General features: G+C 40.7%; 1 protein-coding gene across 3 annotated transcripts in view; it reads left to right on the forward strand.

Moving 5' to 3' along the window:
- The window catches only part of g2e3 (G2/M-phase specific E3 ubiquitin protein ligase), a 79,290-nt gene that overhangs the window by 33,093 nt on the left and 19,392 nt on the right, over positions 1-26,805 (forward strand). For 2 of the 3 annotated variants that reach the window (XM_060829025.1, XM_060829027.1), the window contains exons 9-11: positions 1,133-1,257; positions 16,092-16,181; positions 17,333-17,465. In XM_060829025.1, coding sequence (XP_060685008.1) covers positions 1,133-1,257; positions 16,092-16,181; positions 17,333-17,465 — 348 coding nt within the window. The remainder of the gene's footprint in view (positions 1-1,132; positions 1,258-16,091; positions 16,182-17,332; positions 17,466-26,805) is intronic. The other variant, XM_060829026.1, reaches the window with a different exon arrangement.

A 26,805-nucleotide genomic window follows, 5' to 3' on the forward strand; every position in this document is an offset into this window, starting at 1 on the left:
TGCATTAATCTTTGAGGTGACAGGATACACTGACAGTGGTTAACAAAGCACATAAGTTGTTAAGCTTCCTAAATAGAGGTATTCAGGAGAAAACGAAGAAAGCTATTCTAAACTTTTACAAAACTTCAGTTGCGCCTTGTATTGCATTTAGTTCTGCACACCACATCTTCTTTCAAATCCCCTGCTCTGAAGAGAAGTGTGAAAATTTATATGACTGGTTTGATAAGATAGATGAGAGAAATCTGTTTGTTACCTTATAGAGCAATGAGTAGGGGACATGTACTTAAGATTTTGGGCAGAGATAAAAGAGGAATATGAAAAAGATTTGTGCAGCAAGTGGTAACAGACTGGAACCTGCTGCCTCTCTGGTGAAGGAAGTGGGAAGATTGATTTCAAAAAGAAATTAGATTGTTACTTGAAATAAGTAAATCTAGGAAATTGAGCAGCATGTTAGGGGGTTGATTTGCTCTGCTGACCTGTAAGAAATTGGATGTCCCAGGGGTAGGGTGGAATGTTTCTCTGTCTTGCAGATAGAATATAAAAAATTTACATTGCCATCTCCTGCGATAAGAACATTGTAGTTAAAATTTTAGCCACACCCCACTGTTTAAAAAAAGAACTATTTACACTAGATCTTGCTATTATGATCCAAATCACATTGTTTCTGGAAATAATCAAATAACTATATTGTCTTAAGTAGCATGTGACTATGCGGAAGTGGCTGGGGGTTGTCTTGTGGGCATTACTGATTGTGATGTAAAAGGAAGAACAGTTCCTTTGTTTAGAGAGCTTCTCTTGATAAGTGTTAAGTGATTCTTCAGAGCTTGGACTTAGCAAATTTTGACTGTTCACAGAAGTTGGCATATTGCAGTTGCGCCAAGTGTGTAAGAGTGTCGAGAAAAAGAACCTAACAAGAGAAGTCTGACTTTCTGGGTTGTTCTGCATATCACTGATCTAAGCAATTGTCTCATTGCCTAATCCACGAAATATCACCATTATTATATCCATGTCATAAAATATTAGAAAATTTAAGTTGTCTCTTTTGTCTGTTTGGAATTAAGTGATACTTAAAATTGCAGTTTGTTTTTTTTTCTTTATTAGGAACTTTATCAGTGCAATTTCTCTATTTCAGTAAATGGGACATTGTACTCTGTAAGTACTGTGGCTCCAGCGGGACTCATTTGGCCTGTTCATTTTTGGCAATCTGCATGGAAAATTGGGAGTGCCCAGATTGTAGACATATTGTATACAAATCAGGTAACTTCTGGAAATGTGATATTACTATTTTTGAACTTTTTTTTATTTGAAGTGTATAATAGCAGGTTTATATTTGTGATTAGGATCTTGTTCACATTAGTTCTAGTGGAGTAACTACTTAAAGTTAATTGCATTATTTACAATATTGATTGGATGGACTGATGCTAAGATGAGATCCACACAATTTATGTAAAACTCTTAGTTTGAGATATCTTGAAAGCCAAATCAGTTCCACTTGGTAGACAGCCATCATTATTATTGAAGCATTTTAGCAGAATAAATGTAACATGTACCTCTAAAACTATGTTACGTGGAATATGTGGCACAGACATGGACAATTTAGCTGAGCAGGTCAAAGGAGCATTTTATACTCCACACAAGGCGGCCTTCATGTTAAATAAAAACAATGCTTGAAAAACTGAGCAGGTATGGCAGCATTATGTGCAGAAATCAGCGGAATTAACATTGAGTCCAATATGAACCTTCTGTTGTACACCTTGCACCCTGTTTTGTTTCACCTAATTGCTGTATCCCTTTTATTCCTTTCTTTCTCATATCTGGCTTCTGTTGATAAATGCATTAATAGTGTTCTCCTGAAGTACTCCCTGCTGTTGTAAATACTGCTTGGTCACAATGCCGAATTACATTCCTCAAATTCCTTATTCACTGACCATCTTATTTATAATCCTTGTTTTTACTTCATAAATGGAAATATAAGCAGATTTCTGCAAGTGTTGGAAATGTGAAATAAAAGCAGAAAGTGTTAGAAATTCACCTGTGGGGAGAGAAACAGAGTTAACCTTTCGTGTCCACTCTGCCATTTCTACAGAGCTAATGACAATGTAGAAAAGTAATAGGTTTTGTACCATAGAAAACGATGAAAGGAAGTAAGTGGAACCAAAGGACTGGGGTGGGTTAGTTAGTGAGGGAAATGGGGTCACTGGTGTCACAGAAAAAGGCAAGGCAAATGGTATTGGTCATTGAGAAGAGATAGATCCAGAGTAGTTAATAATAGAAAACAAAATCAAGAAAACTATATGGTGGGGTAGCTCAAAGAGGAAGGAAATAAAATGGAGGGCAGTGGCCATGGTCTGCAATTGTTGACCTCTGAATCCAAAAAAGGTATAAGATGTCTAAAAGTAAAATTAAGGTGCTGTTTCCCCATATTATGTTGGGCTTCACTGGGGTGCACTCTGGAAGGCCTAGCAAACAGACAAATTGAGTATGAGAGCAAAATTGTGCATTAAAGTAGCAAACGACCAGAAGGTCAGGTCATGTTTGCAGACTGAGCAGAAGTGTTCTATAAAGCAGTTACCCTATCTGGGTTTTACCTCCCCAAGACAAAGGAGAATGCATTATGAGCGCTGAATACTGTACGAAAAGATGTGCAACCAAGTCCCTCTCCCGTCTGGAAGGGGTATTTAGATGCTTTGTAAAGGGATAGAAGAGCAAATGATGTGCCACCTATGAATGCATGAGAAAATGTCATAGAAGGAGGATGAGGTGTTCAGGATTATAATCTCACTCCTCACATATATTGATTCACAACCCATAGTTGGTGAGGTAGCCCATAGGCCTGATTTGTTTTTTTTTAACAAACATGGTTTTTTTGAAAACATTTTTTATATTACAAGTGCAAAACAATACAATTCAAAACAATACAATAAAACCCAAATTTTTAAAAAAGGTCCCTAGCCCACCCTCCTGTACAAATGTATAAACATATCTAGAAAAATATAGAATTAAAAAAAACAAATTGGCTATTTAACTAAATAAATAAATAACCAACAATTAGCTAATAAATAGTAATAACTTAGCCCAGCCAAACAAAACACGTATACGTTAACAGTTCCACCTCCCTGGATATTGGACTTGTACAACACAATCGTTAAAAGCCCTTGTTAGTGTGGCAGATAAATCTGTGTCAAGGTAATCCAAAAAGGACTGCCATGTCTTATAAAAATTCTCAGTTTTGTGGTGAACCATACTTGCGAGAAACTCCAGGGGAATATGCTCCATAACAATCTTCCGCCAACCTGACAGGCCCGTGGGGTTTTTGAATATCCAACCTAGCAAGATATTCTTTCTTCCACAGAACGTGATAATATTAAAAAGTTTTTCTTATGTGCGTCTGCAGGCAATACAATGGGCAGGCCCAAAAGGAGAGAGATAGGGTGGAGAAGGACCCTAACACCCAAAATCCTCTCCATTGTGCTCGCCGCAGCACTCCAATATGTTTGAAGCCTATTGCAAGACCAGGGACAATGGGTAAGAGTGCCCATACAGACCTTCCACTTGGGGCATGCTGAAGAAACCCTGGATTAAATTTTGACAAAACAGTCCGGAGCCAAGTGCCCCCCCCCCCCCAGCCCGTGCAGATTCTTCCACTGTAAAGCATGGGACCTATTGCAAATTGATATCTTCCTTGCATTCTCCCAAATATCTTCCCATGCCTCCAAGGAGACTTCAACACCCAGCCTCTCTCTCCCACATCCTGCAGAGTCGATCAAATTCATCTGAGGGGGCACCCTCAATTGATAATATAAAGTACTGACAGAAAGTGTATTCTTAGCACTTAGCATCCCCTTCTCTATTTTGGATTTGTAGGATCTGTCAAAACTGTAGTTTTTTTTTTGAATAAAATCCCTGACATGAAAAATACAAGAGATCTCTATTAGATAACTTGTCCTTCGATCAGGTAGCATGGAAATACATCATTACTTCCCCCTCAAATACATTGCCCATGCAAGACACACCCCTTGCTGCCCAATGTTGATATCCTGAATCTATCATCCCCTGCATACCAACTAAAGGTGTAAACAAAGATGTTTTGCCAATATTGCCTTCCCTGTGCTGAATTGCCCTGTATGCTTTAACAGTATTGATAACTATTGGGTTATGGTAATATTCCCTAATGGTCCTAATTTTTCTAAAAATAGCAAACTGGTAAGGGAACACCTTGCCTGGGAGGCTTCGATATCTAGCCATAGTGGCAGAGGATCTCCACAAACCCAAACCCAAACTCACATAAGACAAAAGCAAGCCTAATTGGTAATTTTTAATGTCTGGAAGGTTTCCACCTCCACCCCCACCCCCCCCAAAAGAAATCTGTGAGGCGGTTGCAGTTTAGCTAATTTAATGAGGGGCTGCTTTCGATGCCAACTAGAAGAGCTGAACCAGCCATTCAGCTTCCTGAGAGTTTGCTTATTGAAAGTTGGGAGGGGGGGTGCATCTGTATAGAGAATATTCATCTTAATAAGCACTATCTGACCCAACCATGAGACTGGAAGTGCCTCCCATGTTTGAAGATCTTGTTTAATGTTTTTTTTCAAATAATTTGGATAAAATTGGCTTTGAATAGCCGATTCAGAACTGAGTAATGAATGTGCCCAAATACGCAACCCCTTATCACCACCTAAGTGGGAATCCATAGTTGCCTTCAAGACAACTTCGTAAGACTGTCCATAGGCATAGCCTCTGATTTTGCAGCGTTAATCTTGTACTCTGAAAGAGTGCCAAACGCAAGAATGCATTGTATCAGGCAAGGCACTGAAACTGCTGGGTTTGTCAAAAAAAATTAGGATATCGTCTGCAAACAATAAAATCTTATGTAATTTTGACCCCACTTCTGAAGCTGGTACATTGGGATCCCCACGAATGACCTCCACCAATGGTTCAATCACCAACGTAAAAAGCAGTGGCGAAAGGGGACAGCCCTGCCAGCTGCCCCTAAATAAATTTTAGAATTGCTTGATTGGACCCTGTTGATGACCACCGTGAGAGGGCCAGCATAGAGAACCTTTACCCATTTTATAAAGACTTCATCCAAACCAAACCGCGCCAGAGTATAAAAAAAGATACTTACACTCAACTCTGTCAAATGTCTTCTCTGCATCTGGAGAACTTACCAATCCCTGTTTTTGACTGTTGTTGACATGCTTGAAATACATTGTGCAACCTCCTAACATTATTGGAGGATCTGCAACCCTTTATGAAGCCTGTCTGAACATCTTTAATATTAGAAGGTTACACAGTCTTGAACTTTAACGCCAGAGTCTGAGAGGATTTTAAAGTCCACACGGTGGCACAGTGGTTAGCACTGCTGCCTCACAGTGCAAGAGACCTGGGTTCAATTCTTGCCTCAGGCAACTGACTGTGTGGAGTTTGCACATTCCCCGTGTCTGCGTGGGTTTCCTCCGGTTGCTCCGGTTTCCTCCCACAGTTCAAAAATGTGCAGGTGAATTGGCCATGCTAAATTGCCCGTAGTGTTAGGTGCAGGGGTAAATGTAGGGGAATGGGTCTGGGTGGGTGTGCTTCGGTGGGTCGGTGTGGACTTGGGCCGAAGGGCCTGTTTCCGCACTGTAAGTAATCTAATTTGAGTGAAATGGGCCTGTATGAAGCACAGTCTTTGGGTCCTTCTCTTTTTTGTTTTAAAGGATAAGTGAAATATTGGCCTCTCTCAGAAATGGTGGAGACAGTCATGATAGTATGAATCATTAAACATATTGAGCATCAACCTGACACTATTTTAGATTAGATTACTTAGTGTGGAAACGTGCCCTTCAGCCCAACAAGTCCACACCAACCCGCCAAAGCATAACCCACCCAGACCCATTCCCCTACATTTACCTCTTCGTCTAACACTACGGGCAATTTAGCATGGCCAATTCACCTAACCTGCACATTTTTGGACTGTGGGAGGAAACCGGAGCACCCGCGGGAAACCCACACAGACACGGGGAGAATATGCAAACTCCACACAGAGTTGCCTGAGGCGGGAATTGAACCCGGGTCTCTGGCGCTGTGACGTAGCAGTGCTAACCACTGTGCCACCGTGCAGCCAACTATATTTATAAATTCCTTCTAGAATTCACTGGGAAGTCCATCAGGTCCGGGCGCCTTTCCACTTTGAAACTGTCTCACAGCTTCCTGCACTACTTGCTCTGATAACTGAGCATTGAGAAAGGATTTTTGTTTGAAAGTCACACCCTGGAGCTTCAGATCCTTAAAAAAAAATACCATTTTGGCCTACCCCTCCTCACAATCCTTGGATTGTATAACAGAGTAAAATCTCTGGAACGACACATTAATCCTTTTAGAATCGCATATTAGGTTCCCAGATCCTTTCCTAATCGCTGTAATGGCTCGTGGGGTACTCTTTTTTTTTTTGGCAAGATATGCTAAGTATTTGCCTGGCTTGTCACCATGCTCGTGTAAAAGCCAGCTCTTTCTTTGCCATCTGCGTGAGCATGAAATTCGGTGCAGACCACAGCGCAGTAATCCTCTGTAGTTTGACCAATGAGGTTTTGTCAAAGTAGGCCTCCTTGGCTGCCTCCAACCGTGCTTCAAGGAAGCATTGCTGCTCACCCTTCTGTCACTTCCTACTGGCGGAAAATGAAATAACTAACCCCCAGCATAGGCTTTGGCAGTTTCCCAAAGAACAGATGAACTACCAATCGAACCTATGTTGATGTCTAGGAATGCCTGAAATTCCCGAGAGATATACTCCACCTTGAGGATAAAGGGATCCATTCACCAGTACCTTGAACCTATTGAAAAGTCCTTAGTCTTAACCATAAGGTACACTGGAGCATGATCAGAGATAGTGATATTACTAATCGTACAAGATACCACCAAATCCAGAGTTACCGCAGGGGTCAGAAAAAATCAAGCCTAGTGTGACATCTGTGCCGATTGAAGAAAATCATAAAATCCCTACCTGTAGGGTGGTGACGCCTCCAGATGTCCACCAATCCTAACTCTCCATGCAGACCTACTAACTGTTTAATTTGTACAGAGGGTATCGATGGACCTTTGGGCAACTTGTCTACTGTAGGATCCATGAGACAGTTGAAATTATCCCCTATAATGATGTGCTGGGACTCGAGACTTATCAGTTTAGAAAAGGCACCTACCAAAAATTTGAGGGGATGAGCTGGAGGGCAATAAGCATTTAAAACTGTGTTCTTCCCCATTTATCAAGGCTTTTAGAATTACGAATCTCCCATGTGTCTTTAACACACACATAGTGGGAGAGTCTTCCTAACCAGTATAGCCACCCCTCCCTACTTCTGGTATTAAATAATGAAAAATAAATTCTGTCAAAGCTATTTTGCTGTAATTTTAGATGCTCCTTGTAATCCAAGTGTGTCTCCTGTAACAAAGCAATTTCCTTTCTAAAACTCAAAAGTACTTTCTTCCTCTTAATTAGTGAGTGACGTCCCTTGATATTCCAGGTGCACCATTTAATCAAGTCATTAGCCATAACCTCCTGTAATAACATTTAAATTCCAGAGAGCAGGAACTTGAACCACGGATCGCTGAGCCTTCATGTAACGTGATCCATCAAACATAAAAACAACGTAAACTAAAACCACGACAGTTAACAAACCTACAAAACTATTGAAAATTAAAAACAAAAACCAGAAAACAAACCAACATATCAAGCACCAATAGCGCTGAGTTGGGGAAACTCACCCTTGCCCAGAGGGGCCCACTACCCATCCCAAACTGCCCTTAAGTAGGCATCTAACTATCCCAGCCACCTTCACTTCTCCCAGCTAGAGCCGCACCGCAAACACAAGCAGAAGAGAGTAAACACCCCATAGAATACCAATATGAATAAAGAAAATCTTTTTAAAAATAAACGGGGAATAAATACCCCACCCATCCTTTGGTATATCCTAACTTAGAAATTGAAAATTTACATCTCAACTGCTGCCAAACATAGTTTAAACCGAATTATTATCAATAGAGGGGGATAAAAACAACATGCTCCAACCAGACTTCCTCAGTTTCTTTTACAAAACAATAAAAACAAACCAAACAACGCTATATATACATACTAAAATTGTTCAAATTATGTTAGTTTGTCCACAAAGTCTCTTGCTTCTCCAACGTGGCAAAGAGATGTATGGATCCATCTAAAGTGAACAGAAGCACCGCCGGATACTCTGAGTACTGGATCTCAAGCTCCTCAGTCTTTTGACACCGTCATAAGATTTTCATTTCTGGATCATTATCACTGAGAAGTCCTGAAAGAACATGATCTTAAAGCACTCATAAATTAGGGTCTTTGGATCCTTCCCCCGACTCTGGAAGCCTCCATGACACACTCTCTATTCTGGTAATGATGGAACCGCACCAAGAGCAGACTAGGACGTTGACTCAGACTCAATCTCTGCACTGCGACCTGGTGAACCCTCTCTATCTTCAATCCTCTCATGCCAGCCTTCCAAGTCAAGGAATTTCAGCAGCCATTCCTCAACAAATTCTGCAGGCCGCTCATCTTCCTTACCCTCGGGCAGATTGATGATCCAAATGTTTTTTTCTCCTGCCCCATCAACTTGGTCGTGCACATTACGGATCTGTGTCTGCTGGGCTTGGATCCTATCCTTGGATGAACTGGTGTCAGCTTCCACCACTGACCCTGTGTTGCACCTCATCCATCCTCTTCTCCAGGTCTCCCAGCTGCTGCTCATGTTTCTACACCATGAGCAAGAGATTGGAGCCAGCTTCTCTTCAGTCTGTTTCCCCAGCATCTTGTGAGATTTTGTGAGCTCATTCACCAGTGCCTGGAAAGTAATCAACTGTTGGGATCCTGCAGCCTGAACTACAGACCTGGCCTCGAATACTCCTCCTCCGTTTTTCGGCATCTCTGGACAGCTGGAAACGCAGCTGATTTTTAGAAGGTTCTTGGGACAGCAAGATCTTTCCGGCGTCCCAAGATATCGCGATGGTCTAGGTTGGGCAGGTTAAAGGTTCGTCCCACTTGTGCTGCGATGCAGAACTCTGCAGTGTGATCATCTTAGATCATCACCATCTTGGATTCCCTTTTTTTATTCCTTTTTAATTTTTCTCTGTTTCACTATTGACAGGTCTGACAAAACTTGTCCTTTCTGGTAAATAGGAGATTTATGTTATACCACTATGTGTCTGTCTTGTTTTCCATGGGAGATCCAAATACCTATCCTGTGTGGTTGACAGGATATGGTGTATAGAAGAGCGGACTAAGATGACAGAAAGCGAATGGTCACTTAATGCTGGTGGGACAAGCAGTGAATGTGTTTGATGCTGACATCACACTGGAGTTGGCAAAAATGGCAGGGTGTGATCTTGTACCTACAGAGACTTGAAAGGGAAGGGGAACTCCATCACAGTATGGGGAAGAGTGAGGGCAAAAGTTGAAGAAATTGGTCTGATACAGTTGAGGCTGCTTTCCAGCACAATGGAGGAGAATCCTCAGTTTGGTAACAAATAATTTTGGAAGCACTGTTGTGCAAGGTAGTGGTACTGGAGGAGGTGTAACAAAGAAACTTAGAGAGTGAAATGGAACCTTTGAACAGGAAGCTGGGTGTTATTAATTGTAGTTCCACTAGCTGTGAGTTGGTGTGTTTTTAATGAATATTGCTGGACAGCATATCCGCAGAAACACAGACTTGAGTCAAGGAAGGCAAGGGTCAAATGTTGGTCAGTGGATGGTGAAAAAATTGTGGACATTGGAAGAAAATTTGATTCTTTTTTCTTCTTCTCCTCTTCTTCTTTCCCCTCTTTCCCCCCCCCCCAGTTCTGGATGAGAAAAGGAAGTGACACTGAACAGTCATTGATAAATCAGAAAAAGTGTTGTGGAGAGGTCCTGATAGGATGGAACACAAAAGATTGTAAAACTGTGGCCGTACCTTTTTTATTTGGATGACATGAGAGAACTTAAAAGAGAAACAGTTCAATGAGAGAACAAACTCATGCAGGGAAAGGAGGGGAGTCATAAATGTGACTGTTCATCCATTTAGGCAGAACCAGAGAGCCTTCAACTTCACCTAGTGAGAGATGGAGATGCAGAGAGGTTGGGCGTCCTGAGTGAAGAAGAGGCATTTAGGGCTAGAAATCTGGAATTATTGAAATGCCATCTTACTCTCTCTCTCTCGCTTGCATTTCTGTCCAAGGCCTGCTGTGGTGTTCCAGTGAAGCCCAAAGCCAGCTGGAGGAGCAGCATTCATTTTGTGTTTAGGTGTTCAGGACTCAACATTGAGTTCAACAGATTCTGTCCATGAACTCCATCTCCATTTTCTTTGTCATGCCTCCTCTCAACCCGTGGTCTCTAATCTTGCTGTTCTTTTTAATGTTTTTCTGACCTACATTTCCATTTGATTTCTTCCTCCTCACTTTTTTTTTCTATACAGTCAGAGTCATACAACATAGAAACAGACCCTTTGGTTCAAACTGTCCATGCTGAACATAATCTCAAACTAAACTGGTCCTACCTACCTGCTTCTGGCCCATATCCCTTCCAACATTTCCTATTCACGTAATTGTCCCCACATCCACTGCTTCCTCAAGAAGTTAATTCCACATGTGAACCACCCTCTTGGGGGGGAGACAATTTGCCCCCATGTCTTTTTTTTTAAACATCTCTCTTCTCTCATCTTAAAAATGTGCCCCCCTCAGGAAAAGACACCTACCATTAACCCTATCTATAGTTCTTATGATTTTATAAACTTCTTTGATGTCACGCCTCAACCTCCTTTGCTCCAGTAGAAAAAATGTCTCCGCCTATCCAGCCTTGGTTTATAACTCAAACCCTCCATACCTGGCAACATCCTTGTATAATGCCCCTCACTTTTCCACTTTTCTCTTCAGTTCTCAACAAGTTTCATATTGAACTCTGTTAGCTCTGTTTTTTTTTCTGTCCACACATGCTGCCAAGCCTGTTGAGTTTCTCAGACACTGTTTTTAATTCAGAAAATGAAAATGTTGCTTGACAACAATTATTTCTGGTCTCTGTTCATTCTGCAAGTGCAGATTTTATGTAAGCTGTTAATTATTTTCCTCTAATACAGAAATTGGATTAAAATTCAGAATTTATAGTCTCTTCCTGTGCTTGCTTTTTGTTGATTTAATAATTGTATGCAAAGACTAGAGGATAACAAATGCAGCCGCAGTGCTTCAGTAATCTGCTTAAAGATTGGAGGTCATCTCTAGGCATTTAGTTGTGCAGTTTGATTGGACATAATTTCCCAAGTTACTTGCATGATATGAATTAGAGGCTAATATTGTTTAAAGCAACTAGGCCATGGTTGTCTAAATGTTGCTGCATTGATTTGAGAATCTCTCATTTGTTCCCTGCAATACAATTTCTTGAGCAGATTTATTTTTGATTCACTCTTTCTTATTTATAATGTCAAAATGGTAATCACATCCATTGACTGTGCAATTGTTTATATTTCCAATAATATTAACTTTGAAATAACCTTCTATTGCTAATTGCTGTACTGACTGTTGACCATCAAATATTTTGCCACCTTAATGAAATCAAGCTGTATCAAAGTCCTCACTAAGGACAATTCAGAGATTTGACTTGGTGTTAGTTCTTTATTCATTCCTGGAGTGTGGATGTGACTGACACAGTATTTATTGTCCATTGTTGTCCTGAGAAACTAGCAGTGCAACTTTTTTTTTAAATTTTCAACTGCTGGCATTCTTTAGAGTGGTTAATGGGCCACTTCGGAGACTAGTTAACATCCAATTCCATTAGTGTAGGATTGAATGATCATAACCAGACTGGGTCAAGTGGGTAAGTTTCCTTCTTTTAAATAAAATTATTAATTCAGTGTTGTTTTATACAAATGTGACCACTTACTGATGCCATCTTTTAAATTCTTAAATTCCTATGGGGTAACAATAAAGTTCTTATTCATGGAGTTTTGGCCAAGACTCTCAATTATTAGTTAAATGACATAATCGTGGCACAACCATCCTGTGATTAGCCATCTTCATGACTGATATGGCATTCAAAGATAACTTGAAATATATGCATTTAGTTTAAAGCTGGGAGAAGTGGTATCATAATGACAAAGGCACAAGCCAGCAGTTTGATGGAATACTCCCCACTTGTCTGGATGAGTGCAGTCCAAAACCTCAAGAAGCTTGAAACCATCCAGGACAAAGCAGCCTGCTTATTTGGTAGCACACCCATAAACATTTAGTCCCAAGGTCATTCCAACGGTCAATATCAGCAGTGCCTACCATTTATAAGTTACACTGTAGAAATTCTCCAAGGCATCCCCAACAATACCTTCCATGACCATCTAGAAGGACAAGGGAATACCACTCTTCCAGTTCCCCTCCAACCCACTCACTATTCTGACTTAGAAATATATTGCTGTTCCTTCAGTGTCACTGGGTCATAATCCTGGAACTCCCTCAACAGCTTTGTGGGTAAACTTACACCAAATGGATTACAGTGTTTCAAGAAGACACTGCACCACCATCTTCTGGAAGGTAGCTGAGAATTAGCGATTAACGCTGGCCCAGCCAGTGTTGCCCACATCCTGTGAATGAATTTTTACGAAAGCTTCCGGCTAATGCTGTGAGACATGGGCTCCAATCTCATCACAACAGCTGGTCGAATACATTCATTCACTAAAGGACATTGTTCTATCGCTGGTGGCCAGGGAACCAGCAAAAAGTAAAAATCAATTTCACCTCATCCTTGCTGATTTCTCTGTCAGATGCATTTGTCTATGGCCCATAACTGATCCAAGTGATCACAGTATAGTCATAATGTAAACTATTTCTCCTCTTGTTGCTTTACTATGAATTTATCACATCTAGCAACTCAACTGGATATCCATGAAGTATTATGGACCATCAGCAACAAAATTCTATTCAGTCACAAACTGATCTTATGACCCAGCAAATCCTTCCTCACCAATGCTATCAAAACACGATCAATCCTGGTTCAATGAAGAATGCAGGAGGACATGCCAAAAGTAGCACCAAGCATATCATAAGAATGATTTGTCAACAGAGTAAAGCTGCAACAGGGCTGTAGGTATGACAAACAGCAAGAGCTCCACGTGATGGCGTTTAGCTGTCCCACAACCATCAGATTAGATCTAAGCTCTGGAGCACTGTCAGATCCAGTTATGGATATTAGAGGACAATTGAACAGCCACCTGGAGAAGGAAGCTGCACAAATTCTATGCCCTCCTTAATGAGGGAAGGCCAGCCAAAACTGCTAGATATTCTCTCTTGGCTTTCTCCAGAGGTCTCCAATTTCAAAGATGCTAGACTTTAGCCAACTCAATTCACTTGGCTAAAAAAACTAGATACTGCAAAGACTGTAAACTCTAATAACATTCTGACATTTGTTCTGCTTTTGTGGACAGAATGTACTTGGAAAATTTTCCACATTGCCAAGTAGTGGCCAGTATTGTACATATACTAGACTATCTCGAATGTGACTAATTCTTCAGCACAAGTTTTCAGAACTATTGCCAGTAACTGCTCTATCAATCAACTCTCAAAATGATTGAAGTTGTTGACTGTGCTTCTTAAAAATTTTTTTCACTGACAGAAAATGGGTGTCACTGACTGGGCCAGTATTTATTGCTTTCCCTTATTGGTGAGATGAAGATGTTGGTGAGCTGCTTTCTTGAACTGCTGTAGTTTCAAGGGTTATTTCTCACTGCTGCCCAGTTTGGTTTTTGCCAGGGCCACTCTGCTCCTGACCTCCTCCTGGCTTTGGTTTAATGTAGACTAAAGGAGTTGAATTCCGTAGAGACTGGAATGAAAGTGACTGCTCTTGTCATCAAAGTTGCATTTAGTTGAGTGTGATATTTAAGAGCCCAAGAAAGTCTGGAGTTGATGGAAATCAGGGCAACTCTCTTGTTTAGCCTCTACACCTGCAACTATTTACCTTTTACATCAAGTATGATTCCAATCATCTCAGCACCAGGACATCACTACTGGAGTTCTTTGGGATAGAGTCCCTGCCCTAAACATCTTCAAATGCTTTATCATTGATGTTCTTCCCGTTTGAAGAACAAAGTATAAATATTTGTGAATGATTTCAGTGTTCAGCATCATTCCCAACCCCTCATAGTGAAGCACTGGACATGAACAACAGGATCTGAACAACATTCAAGCTTGGGTGTATCAGGTGAAAGTGAAGACTGTATATGCTGGAGATCAGAGACGAAGAGTGTGGTCCTGGAAAAGTACATTTGGTCAGCTTCACCCCCAACTTCATCTACCTATTGCCTTCTCACTACGTTCTCCCCAGCCCCCCTTTCGGCCAGAAGCCTCATTCCCGATGAAGGACTTGTGCCCGAAACGTTGATTCTCCTGCTCCTCGATAACTGCCTAACCATCTGTGCTTTTCCAGCATTACACTCATTGATTTGGGTGGATCAGTGTCAAGTTGCAGTCATGGTAAACAAGCACTTGATGACGACTGACTCCAACAACCGAATCTAACTATCACCGAGGCTGAATTCTCGCTATAAACATTCTGGAGTGTACCATTAATCAGAAACTGAATTGCACCTTCTACATAAATACTACAAAGGCAGGTCAGAAGTTAGGAATTCTGTTTCCTAACTCCCAAAGCTTATTCCCAATTTGCAAGTCAGGATGTGATGGGATACTTTCTACCTATCTGGATAAGTGCACTTCCAAAAACACTCGAGAAATTTGACATGATCTGGGACAAAACCATTAATTTGATTGGCAGCTCTTTTTTTTTTTACCATTTTCAAACTTTGTGTTCCCTCCATTATCGACTCCCACTGCCTGTAATATGTACCAACTAAGCACTGCAGACACTCACCAGGGGTCCTCTTAACAGCAAATGCAGAAATGTGTTTTCTATCATCTGGAAACACAAGGGTAGCAGATGCATAGGAATGCCGTCATCTGAACGTTACCCATCAAGACCTGCTTTCACTATTGCTGGATCAGAATCCTTGAACTCCTTCCTAACAACCGTGGGTGTCCCAAACCACACAGACTGCAGACCTCTCAAAGGTGGCTTACCACATTCACAGGGGTAGTAAAAGATGGGTGACAAGCACAAGCTGAGTCAGTGGCTTGCATCCAAGGAAGCAACAAATAAATTTATAATTTATATTGGTTTATTGACAGCAGTTTTCTCTATTTCAATTTTTTTGGATGGCAGCCAAAATATAAAGTCTGGGAGTGGTCCATTAGTTTGCTGAGAACCTCCTAATATCTTGGAAATCCCATTTAATTCTAGAATAGTATTCAGCCTGATTGATGTTCACTGAGTTTGCTGTTGTGCTTATTATCATTTGAAATAAGTTTGAAAGTATTGTGTTAGGAAGATTTTAAAAATTCAAAACCATATGGTGATGCTGGCAAAATTGTTTCTATTGCCTATCTGTGGTTGTCTTGAGGATGATGAACTGCCATCTTGTAAACCATTGCATCCCTTGTGGTGGTGTTCCCATTTTGGGCATGAATTCCAGGACCATGAAAGACCACTATTGTGTCCATGTCACAGTTGTGGAAGGATGGTTTATTGGAGTAAGTTTCCATGTTCAGTTGCTCTTGTATTTATTCTTTTAGCTGCATAGAGTCATACAGCATGGAAACAGATCTTTTAGCCAGCCAGTCCATGTCCACTATAATCCCAAACTAAACTGGTCCACCTACTTACATTTGGTTCACATACCTCCAAACCTTCCTTTTTTTAAAACGTCGTAACTGTATCCACATCCACCACTCCCTCAGGAAGTGCATTCTACACATGAGTCAGTGTAACAATAAAAAGTAGCCTCTCATGTTCTTCGTAAATTTTTCTCCTCTCACCTTATAAATATGCCCCCAATCTTGAAATCCCCCACCATCTTCCATTCACCTTCTCTATTCTCATCATGATTTTATAAAGGTTCATAAGGTCACTCTTCAACGTCCTTTTGTTCCAGGGAAAAAATGTACCAGCTATCCAGCTTCTCCCTATAACTCCCAGCAGCATCCTGGTAAAACCTTTTTTCTGAATGCTCTCCAGCTTGATTAAATCCTCCTTCTAACAGGGCGACCAGAACTGTACACCGTACTCCAGAAGAGGACTCCCCAGCATCCTGAAAAACCTCAACATGACGTTCCAACTCCTGTACTCAAAGGTCAGAACAATGATGACAAGTGTGCTAAATGTCTTCTTAACCACCTACATGTGATGCAAACCACAAAGAATTATGAACCTGAACCCCTTGGTCTATATGTTCTGCAACATTACCGAAAGCACTACTTTATTGTATAAATCCTGTCCTTGTTTGTTTTACTAAAATGTAATACGTTGCATTTATCCAAACTGCAGTTCCCATCTCTCTCTCTCTCTCTCTCTCTCTCCCTCCCTCCCTCCCTCCCTCCCTCCCTCCCTTCCAACCCCCCCGCTCAGTTGTTCTCACTCTCATGCATGCTTGTGCACACTCTCACTCCCCTGTTCGGTATCTCTCCCACACTCATGCATGCTCTCTGTTGCCCTCTCCCCACTGCTTCTCCTTCCGTCAGTCTTCCTCTCTCCACCCCTTCTCTTTTTCTATCTCACCTCATCTCTCTTTCTTTCTTTCTCTCTCTCCTCTCCATCTCTCTCCTGCCTCATCTCGCTCACTCTCTCCACTCCGGCTTGCTTGCTCTTGCACTCTATCCCATCCCCCATCACCACCCCCCCACTCCTTCCCCCCCCCCCCCCGCCCCATCCCACCTGTCTCGCTCTCCTCTCTTGCTCGCATGCTCTCACGCTCTCCCTCGCCTCCCCATCTCTCTCCCCTCCCCCCTTCTCAACCCCCCCTCACGCACTCTCTTCCCCCCATGCACTCTTTGCCCCCCGCGCGTGCGTGCTCCTTTCCCCCTCCCCCCTCCTCTTGATTAGAAATGTGAAAATAAGTGTTTTTCCAAATGTCCATTCTACCCAAAGCTTAAACAGTCATGCAGCAAATAAGCCAGTTGAGCAGCTGCCATTTTTGGTGAATGATATTAAGATTCATTACTTTCATCTGCTCTATCCTTCCAATAAGTAAGCTGCATTCCACTACACTCTTGAATTGAAAGTGTTTAACTTTTATTTTCAATCCAAAACTCATTGCCAACTGAGTGACTTGAAATACATGAACAAAATGCCTCCTGTCTGTAATGATGCAATCATTATCACTGCCTGAAGAGTGGGTTTAAAGCAAAGGAAAATGCTGAAGTTGTAGATATTTATTAATTAATGATGTGTTGTATTAAATTTTCCAGATTTCACTTTATGAAATTGTTTTCATTTTTCTCATAGATAAGTTAAGAAAAAGGCTCAACAAAAAGAGAAAATCACCGAAAAGGAAACTTGCAGATAATCAAGGGTCACGGCATTCTCCTTCTAAATGCTGTAAATTATCGAGTGAAGCTAGGAAAGAGTGCAAAAACTGGTTAGTGTGGCAAAAATGTATTGATTAACAAGTTACGGGAATAAGACCCCAGTAATTAGCATTTTGATTTAAAAACATTGTCACTGCTGCCGGTTTCTAAATTCTAAAACTTAAATATTTATGATCAATTCTATGACTGTCTATCCCTTCCAACTCCATTTGCTCTGTCTGTCTCTATCTATATTTTTGCACTTGCAACTCTGTTTATCTGTCATGGATGCCCAGGTTTTCAGCAAAACCTCAGTGTCTTTAATCTTGGCCATCCCCATTACTTTCTTACAGCCTTATGTCCAAACACTTATGTCAAAACCTTAATCGTATTTGCCACAAATCTGGCTTATCCACCCATTTCCAGATCTGGATAGCATCTAAAACTTTAGGTGCCTTTCTTCAGACAAAGCCACTTGCTGATCTCACACCATATTGAAGAACAATGCTGATGTCTTCCTTTTTCCTTCCCTGAAATGAGCTTTCTCCTTAAACCCTTTCTGTCTCCTTTTCACCCTCCTCTACAAAACAAAACTATAATGGACTTAAAAGAATGCGGAAATATTCTGCCGCATGGCGTCATGTCTGATTGTCCATGCAGCTTCATATATCTTGCCTTGTACTCCTTCAGATCCCTGGTTAACAAAAATGTATTAATTCACTAAAAGGTTCTCTGTTTTTTCAACTTTAAACATGCATTTTTTTGGTGACAATCTAATGATTTATCAGAACGTTTTATTGCTTCATGTTTTTGCTTCATTTCATTTGAGAGAGTGAATCAGCGTTAAGGCAAGTTACTTTGTATCACATTGTAAGTTTGTCAAATATATACCCACACTGCTTCTTGGCTTGAACAGCCAATTATTTTAATTTCAATCTCGGTTTGTAACTATTCTGTGAGCATAGTTTGTTGAACTTTTTAAAGGTTAGGATATTTCCTTCAACTCCAATTATGTATGTTGTCTTGACATTTTAGCATCCATATTTTCTCTCTCTCTCTCTCTCACACTCACTCACACACACTCACACTCACACTCACAATCTCCTCTCTCTCTCTCTCACACTCACAATCTCCTCTCTCTCTCTCACACTCACAATCTCCTCTCTCTCTCTCTCACACTCACAATCTCCTCTCTCTCTCTCTCACACACACAATCTCCTCTCTCTCTCTCTCTCTCTCTCACACACACAATCTCCTCTCTCTCTCTCTCTCTCACACACACAATCTCCTCTCTCTCTCTCTCTCACACACACAATCTCCTCTCTCTCTCTCTCACACACACAATCTCCTCTCTCTCTCTCTCACACAGTCTCCCAAATTTGTTATTTGTCTCTGGATCAATTTGTTCCCAATCAGGCTGACCAGAAACACAAAGAAAGTGTTCACTTATATAAGCAGTCAGTTACCTTGTTTTGCAGGAGAGCTTCATTAAAAGAAAGAAACATATATTGCCAAATTATTCTTGAGTGAGTAACATAGCGAAGAAATGTCACCAAGAAAGAAACCTCACTGGAAACAACACGCTATTGCAGTTCTTTGAATCATATTGAATCACTTGTGTCATCTTCTTTGTGGAAACTGTTAACTGTTAAAGAAAAATGTTTACTTCCAATTAATAGGTGACAAAATGGTACAAATGATTTCACATTTTATAACATCGTATAACAGATCTCTAGAACAGCACTTGACTAAAACTTATTTTATTTAGTAGGTATCATACTTTAAGCTACAAAAAAGTACGTTCCCTTTTTATACTTGGCACACACCACACTCTCCACAGAACTACAGACCTTGTTTCAAAAAATCCCATCGTTGTTTACTGTGAGCTAAAAATGCAGTTCCAAGAAACAAAAATCTTTTGAACCACGTCATTCTAACACCACCTCCAAAGAAAATGAAAACTCTGCACCATTGTGATGTTGTCATAAATGATATCCAAATTTAACAATTTATAACATTCTACATATTTAATGCCTAATTTACCTTACATGTAACATTCTCTTTCATTGTTATCATGTTGTCCAATAAACTTTTTTCTTGGCAGAATTGTAATATTTTAACTTGAAATTTTAACTGTTCCAAGCATTTTAGTGATACAGTTCCAGGTTCTTTTCATTTTTAGTATTCTTACAGTCTCATACGTTGTAATTTGCTGTTTTGATTGTGGCTTCTTTCTTCCAATATATTCAATCTGGGACATTTTGTCAAGGCTGGTAATTGCCTGTAACATGTACAATTTTTAGCATAAATTATTATAGCATTAAACTTCCAATCCTGAATCCTTAATTCCAAATTTCTCAAAAACATGAGTGGGCATGGTCAGAAGCCATTAATATTTCACCTTGGTTATTAGTTATGAATACTTCAGATTGTCACAGAGCAAAACAAGACACAAAGCTGCTTTTTTAACTGCTTTGAACTTAGTTTGAAACTGGTTCGGATTGGCAAAATAACAAATCTATCATTCCATACCACCATCATCTTGAAGCCATCCTGTTTATTCTCTCATGTCACTAAAAGCAATAGCAGCGTAGAATGGCCTATTACAGTTTGAGATGGTCAAAGTGTGGTCAGTTACTAATATATTCTTTGCCCTCTCAAAGACTGACAAGATTCTGTCTGATTTGATTTTCATATTTTCCTCAATAGATTCATTAATAGTGTGATCACTAAACTAAAGTTAGAGACAAACTCCTGATAGAAACAGTAGTATGGTATATTCTCGTGTAAAAGTCGAATTTTCTAGACTTTTTTTAAAGGTTCAATTTATAGGGTCGACTATTACACAAGCATTATTTGAGGGGCTGAAATTCATGCTGCAGTTCGAAATATCCTATTATTAGCAGAAGTCTATTTGATTGCTCAACTAATCCCAGGTAAAAAAGAAAAACACAATGAATTACAGTAAAGGTAATTACCGAATAAAAGCAAGAGAAACAAGAATGAATTACTGGTAATAAAGTTTATTTATACATACTGGTACGAAAATTTACCATGTCAAAGATTCATTGAAATTCTGCAATATCACACAGTTCGACATCGTTATGGTCTGGTATAATGGCACACTTAAATGAAACATTTGGGGGGATCCAAGATGGCGATCTAGGAAGATCGCATTGCAGAGCTCTGTACCGCAGCGAAAGCGGGACAAACTTTTAAGCCGTCCTACATTGGCCACTGTGATATCCCAAGACTCTGGAAAGCTCATGGAATCCCAGGAAACAGTTAAAAATCAACTTGGGTTTTGCCGTTCGGGGATGCTGACGAAAGGAGTAGGAGCGTCTGAGGCCTGGCCTGCGGCCCAGCCTGCAGGATCCTCTGACTCGATTTCTTTCTAGGCCCTGGTGAAGTGCGCTTGTGAAATCTCACGCGATGTTGGGTAAGCAGATAGACGAGAAGCTGGCCCTGATCTCTATCATGCTGCAGAAGCATGAACAGCAGCTGGAAGTCCTGGAGAAAAGGACGGATGAGGTAGAACACAGTGTCACAGTAGTGGAAGCTGATACTGGTTTCTCCAAGGATAGAATCCAAGCCCTGGACATGCAGGTCCGTAATTTGCTTGACCAAGTTGATGACCTCGAACAGGGACAGGAGATAAAATATTCAAATCGTCGGTCTGCCACTGGGTAAGGAAGGTGAATGGCCGGCAGAATTTATTGACGACTGGTTGCCAAAATTCCTTAACTTGGAGGCTGGATAAGTGGCTTGAAGATAGAAAAGGCTCCCTGGGTCACGTCATGGTGGTGAGGTCTGGATCAACATCCTCATCCTGTCTTGGTGCGGTTTCATCATTATGGAGATAAGGAGAGAATCATGGAAACTTCCAGAATCCAGGGGAAGAATCTGCAGGCCCTAGTTTACTAGGGCTCTGGGATCATGTTCTTCCAGGACGTCTGAGCGGTGGTGTTCCAGAAAAGAAAATCCTATGACAGCATCAAGAGAAGACTGAAGGAGCTTGGGATCCAGTAATCCGAGGTATCCGGTGGTGCTGTAAATTACCTTAGATGGATTTGTACATCTCTTTAACACGTGGGAGAAGGCAAGAGATGTTTTGGATAAATTAACTTATTCTGAACAATTTAGTATGTACAAATAGTAGTGTTGTTTGGGTAGTCTTTGTTTTTTCAGTATTGATAGCGGGATGGGAAGTTGAGTTTTAGGATGTGTAGTTGCCCCCTTTGGGCAGGGGGCGAGTTCCCCTTTTCAGCGCTGTTGGCGCTTTTATATGTTGGTTTGTTTTTTGGTTTTTGTTGTATATAATCTTTGATAGCTTTGTAGGTTTGTCAGATGTAGTGGTTTTAGCTATGCAGTTTTTAATGTTCGATGGATCTTGCGACACTAAGGCTCAGCGATTTGTGGTTTGGGTTCCTCCTCTCTGGAATTTAAATGTTACTTCAGAAGGTTCCGGCTAAGGACGTGATTAAATGGTGTACCTGGAATATCCAGGGGAGTCACTTACCAACTAAGAGGAAGAAGGTACTTTTGAGTCTTAGAAAGGAAAATGTGGATATTGCTTTGTTACAGGACACACACTTGGATGATAGGGAGAATTTGAAATTAGAGCAGAATGGCTTTGATCGGGTTTACTTTTCATCATTTAATAACAGAAGTAGGGGAGTGGCTATATTGGTTCAGAGGAATCTCCCATTTAAGTTACTAGAGTGTGCTAAAGACACACATGGGAGGGTTATAATTCTCAAAGCTCTAATAAGCAGGAATGAAGACGGTGTTTTAAATGTTTATTGCCTTCCAGCCTATCCCCTCAAATTTCTGGTAGCTGCATTCTCTAAGTTGATCAGTCTCGAGTCCTGGCGTATCATTATAGAGGGATATTTTAATTGACTCAATAATCCCACTGTAGACAGGTTGTCCAGAGGCACCCTGATGTCCTCTGTACAAATGAAACAGTTAGTGGATCTGCATGTGGAGTTAGGGTTGGTGAATGTCTGTAAGTGTCTCCATCCTACTGGCAGGGATTTTACATTTTTTTCCAATCCATGTAGATGCCACACCAGGATTGACTTTTTTTTCTGACCCCCATGGCAACCCTGGACTTGGTGGCATCTTGTACGATTGGTAATTTTACCATCTCCCATCACGCTCCAATGTACCCGTTGGTTAATATTAAGGTTGTTACAGTGGGCCCGAGGGACAGGCAAATGGATTCCTTTATCCTTAAGCATAATATGTTTGTGGAGTACTTCTCTAGGGAATTTCTGGCATTTTGAGACATTGACTCAGGCTCGGTTAATAGCCTGTCTGTCCTTTAGGAAACAGGGGGTTAGTTATTTCCTGCTCTGCCAATAGGAAGCAGCAGAATGGCGAACAGCAACGTCTCCTCAAAGGACGGTTGAAGGCAGCCGAGAAGGTCAAGCTACAGAGGATTACGCCGCTGTGATCTGCATTGAATTCCGTGCTCACGCAGACAACAAAGAAGGAGCTTACTTTCACAAAGCAAAGGTTATATGAGCATGTTGACAAGCCAGGCAAGTACCTAGCATATCTCAGTGAACAGGAGCACCCATCGAGCCATTACGCTGATTAGGGAAGGGTTGCAGAACCTAACATATGATTTCAAAAAGGTTAATGCAGCATTCCAAAGATTTTACTCAAAAGTCATACCAATCTGAGGGTTGTGAGGAGTGGTGGGCCAAGTCAGTCCTTTTTCAAGGATCTGGAGCTCCTGGATGTGACCCTCCAAATAAGAGACTTTTCTCAATGTCCCTTATCAGAGCAAGAGGTGCATGAGGCTGTGAATAAGCATCACAGTGGAAAGAAACTCGGTCCTGATGGACTTCCCAGTGAATTCTATAAGGAATTTTTAAACGTATTGTCAGGCCGATAGTTAACATGTTTATTGACTCATATAATCATGATCGTCTCTCGCCATCTCTAGGAGAGACCAATATTTCACCTATCCTTAAGAAAGGAAAGGTACCGGAGGACTGTACTTTGTACAGGCTCATTTTACTCTTAAATGTGGACTTCAAAATCCTCTCTAAGACTCATGTGTTATGGCTGGAGACTGTTTCCTTCTATTGTTAAAGAGGACTAAACAGGCTTCACAAAGGGCCACAGATCCTCCAGCAATGTTAGGAGGCTGCTTAATGTAATTTGGGCATGTCAATACAGGGATTGGTGATTTCTCTATTTGCAGAGAAGGCATTTGACCGAGTTGAGTAGCTGTATCTTTTTTATTCTCTGAAGCAGTTTGGCTTGGGCAAAGCCTTCATAAGATAGGTAAAGGTTCTCTACAGTGGCCCCCTCACAGTGGTCATCACCAATGGGGTGCGATCAAGCAATTTTAACAGATTTAGAGGCAGCTGGCAGAGCTGTCCCCTTTCACCATTGCTTTTTACGTTGGTGATTGAACCATTGGCAGAGGCTATTCCTAGGGATCCTTAACATATCGGCTCCAGAGGTGGGGTCAAAATTACATGTTTTGTTGTGAGGAGACAATGTCTTTTTTTTTGGTCAAATCCAGCAGTTTTCGGGCCTCACCTGCTACAATGCATCAGCACGTTTGGCACGCTTGCGGGGTACAAGATTAATTTTGCAAAATCAGAGGCTATGCCTATAGGTGGTCTTACAAAGGTGCTAGGGTCTTGAGGGCAAATATCGATTTCTCATTTAAGTGGTCACAGGCGGGTTTTGTGTGTTTGGCTACATTCATCACTCCAGTTCTTGATCAGTTGTTCAAAGCTAATTTTGTTCAATTATTCGACAAAATCAAACCAGACCTTTAAAGGTGGGAGGTGCTTCCAGTCTCATGGTTAAATTGTACAGCGCTTATTAAGATGAATAGTCTCCACATATTGTTGTATCCTATATGGATGCTCCCCAATATTGATTTTCGATAAACAAACGTCCAAAAGACTGAATGGTTGGTTCAGCTCTTTTGTTTGGCATCGTAAGCAGTCCCTCGTTAAATTAGCTAAACTGCAATTGCCTCACAGATTGGAGGGGAGTGGATCTCCCAGACATTTAAAAATGACCAACTAAGCTTGCTTTATCTTAAGTGAGTGAGTTTGCTTGTGGGGAGCCCTTTTCAATATAGTTAAATATCGAAACCTCTCGGGCAGGGTGCCCCTTTTTACTAGCTTGCTGTTTTTGGACAAAATGAGGACAGTTAGGGAATATTGTCATAACCCAGTAGTTATCAATACTGTTAAAGCATGGAGGGCAATTCAGCAGAGGGAAGGCAATATTGGCAAAACATCTTCTCGTACACCTATAGTTGCTGTGCAGTGTTTTCAACTGGGGATGATAGATTCAGGATTCAAACATTGGGCAGCTAGGGATGTGTCTTGCGTGGGTGATTTATTTGAGGGAGTTTCAGTGAAGTTCTTTGATCAGTTAGCATGGAGTTTGATCGACTCTGCAGGGTGTGGGAGAGAGCTAGGCGTTGAGATATCCTCAGAGTCATGGGAAGATATTTGGGATAACACAAGAAAGATATCAATTTGCAACAAGACCCATGCTTTACAGCTGAAGATTCTCCACAGGGTCCACTTGGCTCCAGATCATTTGTCAAAATTTAAACTAGGGATATCTTCAACGTGTCCCAAGTGCAGTGTTGATACAGGCACTCTTACCCATTTGTCTCTGGTCCTATAGTAGGCTTCAAACATACTGGAGCGCTGTGGGGGTGCAGTGGAGGGGATTTTGAGTGTAAGGGTTGAGAAGGACCTGATCTCTCCTCTTGGCCTGTCCGGTGTGTTCCCTGTAGATGCACGTAAGAAAAAACTTTTCAACATCCTCACTTTCTGTGCAAGAAAGAATACCCTGTTAGGTTGGGTGTCCGAAAATCCCCTAGGCCTGTCGGGTTGGCAGCATGTTATTATGGAGCATATTCCCTTGGATCTTCTCACAAGTATGGTTCACCACAAGGCTGAAAATTTCTGTAAGACATGGTGGCCCTTTTTGGATACCTGAACACAGTTTTGTCTGCCACACTAATAAAGGCTTTTATGTAGCCATTACGATTGTGCTTTACGAGTCCAATGTCCAGAGAGGGGGAACTGCAAATGTATGAAAACTAATGCTCTCTATATTTGAGAGCGAGTGTTTTGTTTAGCTGAGCTGAATTATTATTATTTATTAGTTTATTGTTGATTATTATTTATTTAGTTAAGTAGTTGGAGTTTTTATGTAATTGTTTTCTGTACATGTTTAAACATTTGTACGAGGGCGATTTGGGTTTTTTTACTTGTTTTTGGTGTTTTCTTTGTATTGTTTTGAATTGTATTGATTTGTAATAAATATATTTTTCAATAAAAATATATTAAAAACAAATGAACTGTTTATTAAATTCTGAATGTATAAGCGTCTTGAACTTTCCCGCCAAATTCTTCAGTTTCCCTCCTTTACTCTCATATGTAATGAGCCTCATTTGTCATATATGTAGCTAATATAACTCACTTTTATTCAGATATAATGGCAGAATTAAAATGATTAACTTGTTACCAATAGTAACTTTTGGATGTGTAGTGAATTCAAGTACTGATAGACTTAGTACAGGTATGAATGAATGAATCAATGAATCAAAATGTGCTGTAGTAAACCAAGTGGGCTAAGTAGAGTTATGAATGAAGATGCAATATAGTAAATTAAGAATGATGAGTAAAGTTACTGGTATGAGTGAATGAATGCGCTTTCGTTTAAGTGGGTTAATGGGAATGTACAGTTTCCTGTGTAAGACGTTTATAATGTGATATAGTAGGGTCGACTTTTACGTGAAATTATATGGAAAATACAAGAGCTTTTGGCCAAAAAATAAGGGGTCGACATTTACATGAGATCAACTTTTACATGACTTATATACTAGATTCCATTTTCATCTTGGATACAGGCCAGGTTGTTATTGCCTGAACTTTGACTTCTGGAGGCACTGCTTGACTCTGTCCTATAATAGCCTTAAATAACTGGCGTTGGCCTTAGCAAACTCACTTTTTACCAAGTACAGAGGAACCTCTATTACCTGATATTTGATTCACCGAACAAAATACTCCCCACCTGTGTCTTTCGGATAATGGAGGTTCCTCTGTATATTACTAATCCACTTGTTTTAATGCTCTGTTGGAATTCTAAATGCTTAGAATGATTTTCCCAGCTATGATTGTTCCGATAGATTGCGTCTTGTATTACTAACCTAGTAATCACATGGATGAATAACCTGTAGGCATTTCTTCAAATTAAATGGTGTGACGTTATACCTAAACAAGTTCTACATTAGGGTCATAAAAATGCTGATCTCATGGACATGATCTGTCTGCGGAAATTGCCAATAATTTTTTAAGCAAATTAATTTTGCTAACATAGACTGAATTCCCAACTGTATCAATACAATTC

The sequence above is a fragment of the Hemiscyllium ocellatum genome, chromosome 8, assembly GCF_020745735.1.
Source record: "Hemiscyllium ocellatum isolate sHemOce1 chromosome 8, sHemOce1.pat.X.cur, whole genome shotgun sequence".
Lineage (NCBI taxonomy): Eukaryota > Metazoa > Chordata > Chondrichthyes > Orectolobiformes > Hemiscylliidae > Hemiscyllium > Hemiscyllium ocellatum.